The 12,179-nt window shown below is 59.6% G+C and overlaps 2 protein-coding genes across 5 annotated transcripts; both read left to right on the forward strand.

Annotated features, from left to right (window-relative positions):
- Positions 1-212: 212 nt before the first annotated feature.
- LOC102095500 (ras GTPase-activating protein 4) lies at positions 213-9,805 on the forward strand. 4 transcript variants are annotated; one of them, XM_013366848.3, is made up of 20 exons: positions 213-425; positions 4,312-4,368; positions 4,817-4,930; positions 5,264-5,325; positions 5,405-5,537; positions 5,831-5,912; positions 5,989-6,120; positions 6,193-6,284; positions 6,541-6,664; positions 6,752-6,905; positions 7,234-7,298; positions 7,501-7,613; positions 7,683-7,869; positions 8,127-8,264; positions 8,373-8,690; positions 8,764-8,901; positions 8,978-9,113; positions 9,194-9,314; positions 9,400-9,458; positions 9,602-9,805. In XM_013366848.3, exons 1-20 carry the CDS (start codon positions 283-285, stop codon positions 9,721-9,723), a joined length of 2,490 nt encoding a protein of 829 aa, XP_013222302.2. In that variant the 5' UTR covers positions 213-282; the 3' UTR covers positions 9,724-9,805. The 4 variants fall into 4 exon arrangements, with proteins under 4 accessions (XP_013222302.2, XP_021142695.2, XP_064893127.1 ...); XM_021287020.2 differs by having other exon boundaries at positions 5,989-6,284; XM_065037055.1 differs by having other exon boundaries at positions 6,455-6,574; positions 7,234-7,613.
- Positions 9,806-10,348: 543 nt separating this feature from the next.
- Positions 10,349-12,047, forward strand: POLR2J (RNA polymerase II subunit J). Its single transcript, XM_065037074.1, has 4 exons — positions 10,349-10,502; positions 10,658-10,747; positions 10,980-11,154; positions 11,768-12,047. Exons 1-4 carry the CDS (start codon positions 10,450-10,452, stop codon positions 11,801-11,803), a joined length of 354 nt encoding a protein of 117 aa, XP_064893146.1. The 5' UTR covers positions 10,349-10,449; the 3' UTR covers positions 11,804-12,047.
- The last annotated feature ends 132 nt before the right edge of the window (positions 12,048-12,179 follow it).

A 12,179-nucleotide genomic window follows, 5' to 3' on the forward strand; every position in this document is an offset into this window, starting at 1 on the left:
GCACCGCCCTGGGGCCACGGCCGGTCTCCGGGGGCTGAGCCGGACCGAGAGGGCGACCCCCACCGCCGCGGGGGCAGTCCCCGTCCTCCGGCGGGACCCGCTCCGGAGGGACTCCGCTCCGGCCCCTCCCAATTCCGCCTCAGCCCCGCCCACTCCCGCTAAGACTCCACCCCTTAGAGAACGGCATATATAATCACCCAATCGCCGCAGGGGTAGGTCTTCAAGCCCCGCCTCTTTCCCCGCCCAGCGCGCTGATTGGCATCCGGCGGCGCCGGTCCGCACATGGGCGCGGGGCTGGGCGGACTCCGGTTCGAGGCTCAGCGGCTGCGCTCCGTTAGCTCCCCGGTATCTCCTCCCGCCATGGCTCGGCGGAGCGCGCTCTCCATCCGCATCGTGGAGGGCAGGAACCTGCCCGCTAAGGACATGTGAGTGTCCCCGGGGGACCGGGAGGGAACGAGGGGGGGGACTCCGAGAGGGAGTCCCCCGGCCTCAGGAGCACTGTGGGGTGGGTCCACACCAGGTCCCTGTGCTTTGAGAACACCACCCCCAGGGTGACTTTGGGGTGTCCCACCTGCTTTGGAGGCTCCTTCAGAATGGCTTGGGGTCCCCCCAGCAGTACCTGTGCTTTGGGGGTTCCCTCCAGGCTGGCTTTGGTGTCCCCTTGCATTGGGGGATTCTTCCCAGGGTGGGTTTGGGGTGTCCCCCCAGCAGTGCCTGTGCTTTTTGGGGTTCTCTCCAGGGTGCCTTTGGGGGTTTTCCCCAGGGTGCCTTTGGGATGCCCTTTACTTTGGAGGTTGCCTCCGGGGTGACTTCAGGTACCCCAGCAGTTCTCAGTGCTTTGGGGACTCCCTCAGGAGTGCTGTGGTGTCCCTCCTGATTTGGGGACGCCTCCTGTGATAGCTTTGAGTTTCCCTGCCAGTTGCACCCAGTGCTGTGTGGTGTCCCCAGCAATGCTTTAGGGTATCCCAAGCAGTGCTCCCACTTTCGGGGGCTCCTTCTGTGCTGCCATGGGGCAGGGCTGCCCCCACCATGCACCCCCTCACTCCTGCAGCTGGGTCCTTTGCAGGGACCGGACATGAAGCAGCACCCCCCGGTACAGCCACCCTGTCCCCACTCCACTCCCAGCCCTGGCTCAAGCCCACCTGGCTGCGGTCCAGGGGACTCGGCTGGCAGCCCCTCCGGTTGGGCTTTCCCTCCCTGGCAGCCCCCCAAGGGCTGCCCGCGTGTCTCGGCATATTCCTCATTTCTCTGATCCTTACGGGGTGAGATGTGGGGACAGTGTTGGGGTGGGACAAGGGGACGGCAGCTGGGGGCTGTTGAGGAGCACTCCGCAGCCAGGCAGAACCAGGGCTGCCGGAAAACCAGCAAAAATCCCCACAGCCGTCATGGAAAAAGAGGATAAACAAGGAAAGAAACATGACTTTTTTTTTTTTTTTCTTTTTAAATCCCATGCTTCGCCGCCTGATTTTTAAATCCCTCGGCATAACTCCCTGCGGGAACTCGAACCAGCGTGGGGAGGCTCTGTTTTTTTACGAAGCTCTGTTTTTTGGGAGTCTGTTTTTTCAGGAGAGCGCGTTGCTGCACAGCAGGTCCCTGCAACACCTTCCAGACCGGAGGCTTTGGGACGTGGCTGTGGGCGGGGGGGCGGCTGCCCCGGCGGGGAGGGAAACCCGAGCGCTGGATCCTGCCCCTGACCTTGACCGTGTTTGGCCACCGTCCCCCTCCCCTGCGGCCGGGGGCTTGTGAGGTTCGGTTCTCCTGCCTAGCCCTGGCACAGCCTTGGGATCGTCACCGACTTCCCCCGCGGAGAAACCCATTTGTGGGGTGTCAGCGGTGACCCCGGGTGTGTTCACAGGTCCGACTCTTCTTACAGCCACTCATGGCTGATGGGGCACCCCAAACCCCCGTGGAGCCCCCGGATTTGGCCGATGTTGCTGTGGTTGGTGACTCCCCCGGTACCACCAGCAGCCCCACCGCTGTGCCCGGGGTTCTCTCACCTCCTCCCAGTGCAGAAAAGCCGTTGTTTTGTTTTACCTCCCCCGCCAGCGCCCTCCCCGCGCCGGGTTTGGCACCGAGCAGCCACCAAACCATGAAACTGCCCATAAAGAGGCAGGAAACCTGCTCCTGCTTTCGCCCTCCGGCACGTCACTGCCTGACACCGGGGACAAAACCCGGGCAGGAGGGAAGAGCTACAGCAGCTCCAGCTCTGCCCTGGGTGGGCTTTGCCCCTCGGCCCCCCTCCAGGACAAGGTGGGAGTGTGAGCTGCTCCCCCCAGCTGAGCGCTGCAAAATCCTCCTGTGCATCTTCATTACAGGAAAACAAGGAGAATGAGCTGCTTTATTTTATTGTATTGCCCCCACCCCGGCTCCCAAGGGCTGGGCAAAGCGGCGCCACCATCTCCAGTAGTGAATTTTTAATTGCCAAACTCAATGTCTCAGCCCCCAGTGCTGCCTGCTGGGACGGGTGGCGGCAGGGAGCACACAGTTTTATTTCCTCCTAACCCAAACATTTATACTGTTCTATCAATCTTTAAAGCCTCAGTCTTCATTTCCTCTTTCGAAAGCCCAGCCTTCCCCTTTCCTAGCTCCTTCCCCTGCACCAAACCCCCAGCCATGCTCAGCGTAGGCGGCAGCAGGATGCCCAGTGACCGCTGGAAGCCAGCAAGCCTTATAAAACTCTTCCCCTGACACTTCCCAGGTTGGTGCGCAGGGACAGCAATGCTGTGCAGGCAATGTCACCCCCTGCAGTGCTGGGTTCCCCCCAGCCTTTGCGGTGGGGATTTGTCCCCACTGACACAGATCACAGGGTCCCCAGCAGCTCAGGCACCGCTGCAGCTGCTCCTGCAGCCCATGGGGATGGATTTTACCCACGCTGTGTTTTAATCCCCAGAGCACGCGATGCTCCAGTGCTGCAAGGGTGGCTTTGTGGTGCTCTGCATCCCAGGGGACATGGAGCAGCCCATGTGCTCAAAACGTCCCCATGTTGGGGATGGGGATTTTCATGCTGCTGGTGTCAAGTCAGCTCCCATCTCAGACTTGAGCTCAGCTTGCCCAGGGTTGCTGGGCATGGCTCAGGTGGGCAGATGTTCCCTTTCTGCCTGCGTGCTCCCTGCCTGCTTGATGGTTTGCATAAGGCAGGAAATGTCAGCAACAAGCTCTGGTTAATGATGCTTCATCCACCGCTTGCATTAAAAACCTCTCTGGAGACTGGGAGCAGGCAGAGAGCTGCTCTTAGCAACCTGCCGGTGCTGCCCACACATGCGTGTGGCTGGGGTGCCAGCACGGTGCCTGGGATGCACAGCCTGGAGAACATCCCCCCAAGCTTTATTTTGCAGAGCAGAGAGACCCCAAACCTGTATAACCCCTTCAAACCCTTTTAATCCCCCCAAGAACTGGCTCTCAGCCTCCCCAGTTTTGGGAAGGGAAATCGTTCTGTACTTGGGGACCCCAAAGGCCCACCCATGTGCTCCCACATTTTCTGGGGGACTTGCATCTGGTTGATGAGTGCTGCCGGGACCGGTGTTAAGGAGAAACTGCTCAGAGCAGGACAGGAGCCATAACCTCCCACCCTCTTGGCACCCGGGTCCTGCCTCTGGTTGGAGCCCCCGCCCCTGCCTGCAGCCAAGTCACCTCTGTTCTAATGACCTGGGGCAATAAACTGTAAAATGGTGATTTGGGTTTTTTTTTGGCATCAGCGCACCAGAGCAATGACTCGGGTTGTCCCCGGGGAGGAAGCAGAGTCAGAGCATTGTAGCGGCTGCCAACAGCCCACGGCTGCTGTGACACGTGCTTCGAACCCTCTGCATCACCAGGGGTGTCCCCAGGGATGTCCCTGTCCCTATGGAGGTGTTAAGGCTCTAGGTGCACCCCAGGGGCTGCTGTGGCCCTGCTCCTGGTGTGTGCAATGGGGCTGTGTGTGGCTGGAGCCATTTTGGGGAACGGGTGGGTTTTGTTTGTTCTTCGTCTTCCTATTTGGAAGAGAAAAGCCACTTTAAGCTGCCAGCAGGATCCAGTGGCCGGACACACTCAGGGATGTGTTTCCCCAGGCTGGGTGCGAAGCCGGGGTCACCATGTGCCTGCAGCCGTGACCGAATCCACCAGTCACAGACGCTGGTGTCTGGGGGTGTCTCTGTACCCCAATAGCCATGGGGTGTCCCTACAAGTGGCACTTGTGAGGTTCCCCTTCTGTGGGGGGTTTTCCAGGGCTGAAGGCTTTGGTCACCCGTGACCATGACAGCCCCATGGGGTTGGGACAAGGGCCGGGGGTGGGGCAGCTGGCAGTGCTGACAGAGCCATGTCGTGTCCTTCCAGCACAGGCAGCAGCGACCCGTACTGCATTGTGAAGATCGACGATGAGGCCATCATCAGGTCAGTGGCACCGTGTCCCTGGCTGGTCCCCAAACCTGCTGGCACACCCAGTTCTTGGCGGATTCCTCCATCCACCCTGCTGCACACACATTATTCTTATTATTCTTATTAGTCTCATTAGTCTTAATCTTTCTTATTCTTTCTTTATTCTTATTCTTTTATTACTATTGCTATTGTTGTTATTACTGTTATTCCCTGCTTTGGGCTGAGCTGCTCCTCCAGACACAGACCACAATGTCTAACAGCTCATGACCACCCCCAACCCTGTAAGCCACCCCCTGGTCCTGCCAGCCCAGAGCCACAAGACGGCACAGGGACCCATTTACTGCCCCAGCTGAAGGTTCAAAACCATGGGTGCTGTCCCCAGTCATGTGTCACCAAACACTGGGGACCTCCCAGGGCTGGGGAGTGCCCATGTCCATTGTCACCAGTACCACTGGCCCCACAGGACTGCCACAGTGTGGAAGACGCTGTCCCCATTCTGGGGGGAGGAGTACGAGGTGCATCTCCAGCCCACCTTCCACAGCGTCTCCATCTACGTTATGGATGAGGATGCGCTCAGGTATGGGCAGCTCGGCCGCGGGGTGGTGGGGATGGGCATGGGGTTTGCAGGTTGGTGGCTTTGGCTGCCTGCATACCCAGCCCCATGGTAGACACCAGCGAATCCGCACCTGGCCATGCTGGCTTGAGCTTTGGGACGCAAATGGGTGAAGTTCTTTCCCAAGGTTATTTTCCAACTGCTCCATGGGGACAGATACAATGTGGTGGCCCCAGGACACTTGGGTGCTGTGTCTGCCCCCAAAACGCACAGCAGGGGGGTGTCCTCCCTGGGGCGCGGCAGAGCGGGGAGTCTCCAACCCCACCCTGTGTCCCACTCCCAGCTTTTGTTTTCCAGCCGCGATGACGTTATCGGGAAGGTCTACATCACCCGGGACATGCTGGTGGAGCACCCCGAGGGTAAGGGGTGGGTGGCTGAGAACCGGTCCCGAAGGCCCCTCAGTGACCCCCCCCATGAGGGTTCCCCCTTTTTCCACAGGCTACAGCGGCTGGGTGAGCCTCAGCGAGGTGGACCCCGATGAGGAGGTGCAGGGGGAGATCCATCTGCGGGTGGAGGTCCAGGGGAGCCAGGGCGGCCGGCGGCTGCTGCGTTGCACCGTGCTGGAAGCCAGGTGAGGGGGGGACACAGGGGTGGCAGGGGGCTGTGTGTGCAGTTGGGACACGTACAGCAAGTCCTGGCTGCTCTGTGACGCAGTTTCCCCATTGCATCAGTCTTCTCCATTATCTCCCTGTGGGTGCAGAGCATCTTCCCCACCACCCAACTGATGGGGGTCTTGGGGTAGGGTCCACCTCCTCTGCTGGGCTTTAGCATTTGCACCTCGAGATGCTGGGGAACCGAAGGGGTGCCATGGGTGCCTGTAGGTATTTTGGGAGGTTCCTGGCAAATTTCCCCTCTTCTCCACAGGGATTTGGCCAGGAAGGACCGCAATGGTGCCTCCGACCCCTTTGTCCGCCTGCGCTACAACGGGAAGGCACAGGAGAGTGCTGTGAGTATGACCTGGTGTCCCCAGGGAGGGTGGGATCCACTCGGCAAGATGGGGGATGAAGTTGTTGCCGTCACAGGTGGTCAAGAAATCCTGCTACCCCCGCTGGAACGAGACCTTCGAGTTCGAGCTGGCCGAGCCCACCGAGGAGAAGCTGTGCGTGGAGGTCTGGGACTGGGACCTTGTTGGCAGGAACGATTTCCTGGGCAAGGTGAGTCCCAGATCCCATCACCGCTGCCAGGCATCTGCCCAGCTGCCTACCCGACCCTGCCTCCCGTCGCAGGTGGTGTTCAGCGTCCAGGGGCTGGAGGCGACTGGGCAGGAGGAGGGCTGGTTCAGGCTGCGGCCAGACAAGTCCAAGCCGAGGGCGGATGAGTGAGTGTTGGCACCAGAGTGTGCTGGGGGTGGATGTCCAGGGTCCCTCCAGTGCCCTTGGGGAGGGGGATTTTCCTGGGAAGCATCAGCCCTTTGGAGGGGCAGCTCCTGGAAATGCCCTTGTCTAGGGCGGGGGTGGAAGTGCAGGGCAGCTCCTCCTGCCCACCCAGGCTCTCCCTGGCTCTTGAGTCACCTTTTGCTTGGCGAAGCACTTCATCCATCCATTCATTCATGCACCCACCCCGTGCTCCTGCAGGCGCCGAGGCAGCCTGGGCTCGCTGCAGCTGCAGGTGAGGCTGCGGGACGAGACGGTGCTGCCCTTTCCCTCCTACCAGCCCCTGGTCCAGCTCCTGTGCCAGGAGGTGAAGTTGGGGCGCCAGGTGAGGGGTCCACGTGAAACCCTGATGGGGCACCCACCTTCCTCTGGCTCTCTGCCAGGGTCACATCGTGGTGCTTCTCCCCACCAGGACGGCCAGGTTCACCTGGTCACCCTCCTGGATGAAACCACCACAGCCGAGTGCCGGCAGGAGGTCGCCGTCAACTTGGTCAAACTCTTCCTGGGCCAAGGGCTGGTCAAGGAGTACCTGGACTTACTCTTTGAGCTGGAGCTGGCCAAGCCCTGTAAGGCTGGAGTGGAGCTGAAGGATTCCAACCATCTCTTGGGGCTGCAAAACATCCAGGACCTTGTGTGGTGATATTTTGGGGGTGATAGCTGAGGTTCAGCTGTCACACTGTGCTCCGGCTGGGAACCTGTTGGGTTCATCCCAAGCAACTCACGGGCTGAGGCTGGGGGAGAAGCAGGTGGTTTGAGGTTTGGAAATCCCCACAATTCTCACGGATGTGGCTGGGGTTGGAGGGCAGAGCCCCTGTAGACCCCCCCCATGACGGCAGCTGCCTGGTGGGTGAGCTGAAGCCATCCTGCAGCCACAGACCTTCTCCCATTTTGCAGGTGAGCCCAACACTTTGTTCCGGAGCAACTCCCTGGCCTCTAAATCGATGGAGTCATTCCTCAAGGTGCTGTGCTGACCAAAACCTGCTCTTACAAGGTCACCCTGACTCTGGGCTGTCCCCAACGGGGCTGGTTGCCCAGGGGGAGCGCTGGTGGGGCTTCATCTTCCCCTGGGGCTGGGGGGTTGGAGAAAATCCTTTGTCAAGGAGTCTGGGGGTGTTTGGTGCCAAACCTGTGGCTGTGTCCCCTGTCACGGTCCCTCGGCAGGTGACAGGGATGCCGTACCTGCATGCCGTCCTGGGACCCACCATCACGCGTGTGTTTGAGGAGAAGAAGTACGTGGAGCTGGACCCCGGCAAGGTGGAGATCAAAGATGTTGGGTAAGGGGCGTGCGGGGTGGTGGGGCAGGGGGGCTCTGGCTGTAGGGCTGATGGCGCCGGTGCCCACAGGTGCTCAGGGCTGCACCGGGTGCAGACAGAGGGTGAGGTGATTGAGCAGGGCCGGCAGCACCTCCAGTCCTACTTGGGCGAGCTACTGGACGCCATCGGCAGATCAGCCCCAGCATGTCCGCTCATCATCCGCGCCGTGTTCCGGCAGCTCTTCCACCGCGTCGGGGAGCGCTTCCCCCAGCACCAGGTTGGGCTGCGGTGGGGGATGGACTGTGGGTCAAATGGGGACATCCCCAGGAGACAGGGGTGTAATCCCCAGCTTTGGGGTCCCCTCTTGGGTATGGGGACAGCCCCCCAGGGATGGGTGCAGGGGGACAGCAGGGCCATGCTGCACCCAAACAGCATCCCTGGTGCTGAAACCAACCCCCGTCCCATCGATGTATGAGGGATGTCCTGCGTTGGGACAGACGCTCACACGTCTCCCCCCACCTCTGTCGGCTGCAGCACACTAAGTTCGTGGCTGTCACCAGCTTCCTCTGCCTCCGGTTTTTCTCGCCAGCCATCATGACCCCCAAGCTCTTCCACCTGCGGGAGACACACGCCGACGCACGTACCAGCCGCACGCTGCTGCTGCTGGCCAAGGTGGGATGGGGAGGACGTGGGGAGGGAGGTGCTGTCACCCACGTGGGGTTTTTGGGGTGCTTCCCATTGGGGAGGGCTGGTGACATTGTTGTCCCTGGGGGTCTCCAGGCCGTCCAGCTGGTGGGCAACATGGAGCCGGCGGCAGGACGGGCCAAGGAGACCTGGCTGGCCCCGCTGCTGCCCGCCCTGCAGCAGGGCATCGCCCTCATGAAGGACTTCATCACCCGGCTGGTGGGCACGGAGCGAGAGGAGGAGGAGGAAGGTGAGGGGCAGCCACCAGGCCCCCCCACCATGGTGGTGAAGGAGGGGCTGCTCTTTGTCCACAAGACGCGGGGCAAGGGGCCAGTGCTGGCCACTACTGCCAAGAAGCTGCACTTCTGCCTCAGCGGGGACACCCTCAGCTTCAGCAAGAGCCCCAGTGCAGAGGTAAGGGGGTGCCAGGGCATAGTGGGGGTGGCAGTGAGGTGGCACTGACCCCCTGTGTGTGTGTCCCCACCAGCGTAGCGGTGCCATCGCCCTGGGTGACATCCTGGCCGCCGAGAAGGTGGAGGAGAAGAGCTTTGGGAGCGCCCATGTCATGCAGGTGGTCTATGTCGATTCGGGCGGGCAGCAGGAGACGGCGTACCTCCAGTGCAAGGTGGGACGGGGACAGGGGACAGACACCCCCCAGCAGGGGTGTCACAGGCTGTGACCCCACTCACCGCTGTCCCCAGTGCGTCAATGAGCTGAACCAGTGGCTGTCGGCGCTGCGCAAGGTGTGCGTCAACAACCCCCGTGTGCTTCGCACCTACCACCCCGGCGTGTTCCGTGGGGATAAGTGGAGCTGCTGCCACCAGAGAGAAAGGACAGGTACCGGGAGGGGCACCTGGGACTCCCGTGGGGGTGCCCCTGGGGTCCCCCCTGCCACCGTGAGCCCCGTTGTCCCGCAGGACCGGGCTGTGACCGGACCCACCACGGTGTCACGCTGCAGGAATGGAGTGACCCCCTGGACCCCGCCACGGAGGCCCAGCGCCTCTTCCACCACCTCCTCGGCCTCCGGGGCACCCTCAGGTGAGACCCCACCCTGTGGTAACCCCTCTGCACCCCCCTGCACCCTCCTTCCACCTGCTGAGGACCTTCCTATTGCCTCCCCCAGAGAAAAGTACTGGGAGCTGCTGGAACCCGAAGATGCCCAAAATGGCCCCAGGGGTGAAGGTAGGAGAGGGGTGGGGGGGATTCCGGGGACCCCATTGGGGATGCTCTGGTTAGGACACATCCCCAGGGTGTTGGGGGGCACTGTGGTGGTTGGGTGTCCCCTTCTTGGGGGATGTTGCGGTCTCACTGTTCCCCCCCAACAGGTGCCCCCCTGCCCGAGGGGCTGAGCCGGCTCTTGGGCGTGCTGGGGGACCTGGAGAAATGTCACCACCTGGCGCAACCTCCGGCCCCCCCAGCCCCTGCCCTGCTGCAGCTGCAGACATGAGGGGCCCAGTGTCCCTCTGGGGGCTCAGGGTCCTCATGTCTTGGGGACCGCAGTGGTGGCAATAAAAGCACTTTGTATCCTGCAGCCCTGTCCTGTCCGTCTCTGGTGGGGATGCTGCAGGACAGGGGGATGGGCACTGGTGGCTTGGGGGGCAGTGCTGGGTTGGGGACTGGCCAAAGCTCTGCTGGTGGCACTAGTGGCGGCACTGGTGACGGTGCATGGTGGCAACTGGTCATGGTGGCATTGGTGACACTGATGGCTCTCCTGGTGCCATTTCTGATGGTGGTGTTGCTGGTGGCAGCACTGGCAGTGGCACTGATGGTGGCACTGGTGACATCACTGATGGTTCTGGTGGGGGTGTTGCTGATGGTGTCACTAGTGTTGGTGCTCCTCACATCACCGGTGGCAGCAATAGGGTGGTGGGAGCATTGATGGTTTTGGTGCTGATCCCACTGGTGGTGCCACATGGTGTCACTGGTGACACCAGTGGTGGGCCTGCTGGCGGCGCCACTGGCGGTTGGGCTGGCGCCCGCCTCTGGTGGCTCTGGTCCTCATGGCGTCACCGGTGACATCACCGATGACATCACCGGTAGCCCCGCTGGAGACGTTCCTGGGGAGCGACCCTGCGCCGAGCCCTCCCGCTCTCCAGGGGGCGCTGTCGCCGCCGGAAGCGAGCGGAAGTGACGTGCCGGGCGCCATAGCAACGGCGGGCCGAGCGGCGGCGGGATGAACGCGCCTCCGGCCTTCGAGTCGTTCCTGCTCTTCGAGGGCGAGAAGAAGTGAGCGGCGGCGGGGGGCGGGACACGGACCCTGCTGGGGCCGGGAGGGGGGGACCTGGAACCCCGTACGGTGCCCCCGCGGCCTCCCGGGCTGCGTCGGTCGGGGCAGCCGCTCCCTGAGGCGCTGCGGTAACGACCTGCCTCTGTCCGCCTAGGATCACTATCAACAAGGACACGAAGGTGCCCAACGCCTGCCTGTTCACTATCAACAAGGAGGACCACACGCTGGGGAACATCATCAAGTCGTGAGTACATTTTGAGAATGTTTGGGGCCTTTGCCTGAAAAAGTTGTGGTAGATGTCAAGGCAAATCAACTCTGCCTCTAAAAAAGAGAAAACAGGCTTCACGCATTCATAAAGCCCAGTTTGAAAATATGTTGACAAAGCCTATGGGAAACATGTCTTTTAAATTATTTTTTAACATAACCCCCATTTTATTTGCGCTATGTGGTTGTTCTCTGCTGCTCTTCTATTCCAGGCAGTTACTGAAAGACCCCCAGGTGTTATTTGCAGGGTACAAGGTCCCGCACCCGCTGGAACACAAAATCATCATCCGTGTCCAGACCACCCCGGATTACAGCCCCCAGGAAGCTTTCACCAACGCCATCACCGACCTCATCAGCGAGCTCTCCCTCCTCGAGGAGAGGTTCAGGGTACGCTGGCTTCTTTTTTTCTTTAAAATATTTGAGATCCTTGCAATTAAAAGTTCAAAAGTAAACATTAAGTGAAGGGAGGTGTAGTATTATCTTAAAGCTGCTATTTCAGGTCAATAAATCAATCAAAGCCAAGCAGCACCGGGTCACTCAGCTCCTGTCCAGGCACGGGGGAGTCTGGCTGTGCTGAAGGATTATTTGTGTGCCCAGGGTGCTCTCTGATTCCATAGATGGTTGGCATTGGTTTCCTTGCAGTCTTACTAGTGTAGAAAACAATTTTCTATTCTTCCAACCTTTTTCCAAAACTCTGGGACCGTATTTTTGAGACTTACATGGACCTGAAAGGTTATTCAGACAAAACCGGGGGGTCTATGAGTACGATATTGCCTGTGAAGTGTTCTTTGATGTGCTGGTAAAAGGTAATAGGGCACCACTTTTACAAATACTTTTTGACTTTAATGTTAGTGTTACTTTTTCTGGATGGTGTAGATATTTCCACTGATGGTTTGTGGTGGTTCTTGAGTTTCACAGAAGACTGGTGGGAATGTTTAAACTGACTTCCTCCAGCTCAGCAACAGTTCTTAGCACATGTATTTTTGTTTGTGTTTTCCAGGTTGCCATCAAAGACAAGCAAGAAGGAATTGAGTAAAATCACCCCCTTTGGAGCAGACTGTACTTCTGATGCAGAATGATGTGTCTGTTAGTTAAATGCCATATTTAAACCTCCATTCATGGCAACTATTTTCCTCCTCCTTGTCCCACTTATGTCCAATTTTTGACAGTAGCAATCTTTTGATTTTTTTTTTTCCTTGTCCCAGACAGGCACTTTGCCAGGAGAAAATGTCTTGTTTACTTTGATGGATAAGTCATTAAAATGATTTCTGCTTTTCTAATTGGAGCCTTCAGGCAAATATTTGTACTGGGCTGTTGACAAGTTTGTTGTGAGCACAATTCCAGATTGTGAAGCTGCTGCGTGCGAGCGGTAGATGAACCCTCTGCTCTTACTTTTCAAGAAGTCTAAGCAC

The sequence above is a fragment of the Columba livia genome, chromosome 20 (genome assembly GCF_036013475.1).
Source record: "Columba livia isolate bColLiv1 breed racing homer chromosome 20, bColLiv1.pat.W.v2, whole genome shotgun sequence".
Lineage (NCBI taxonomy): Eukaryota > Metazoa > Chordata > Aves > Columbiformes > Columbidae > Columba > Columba livia.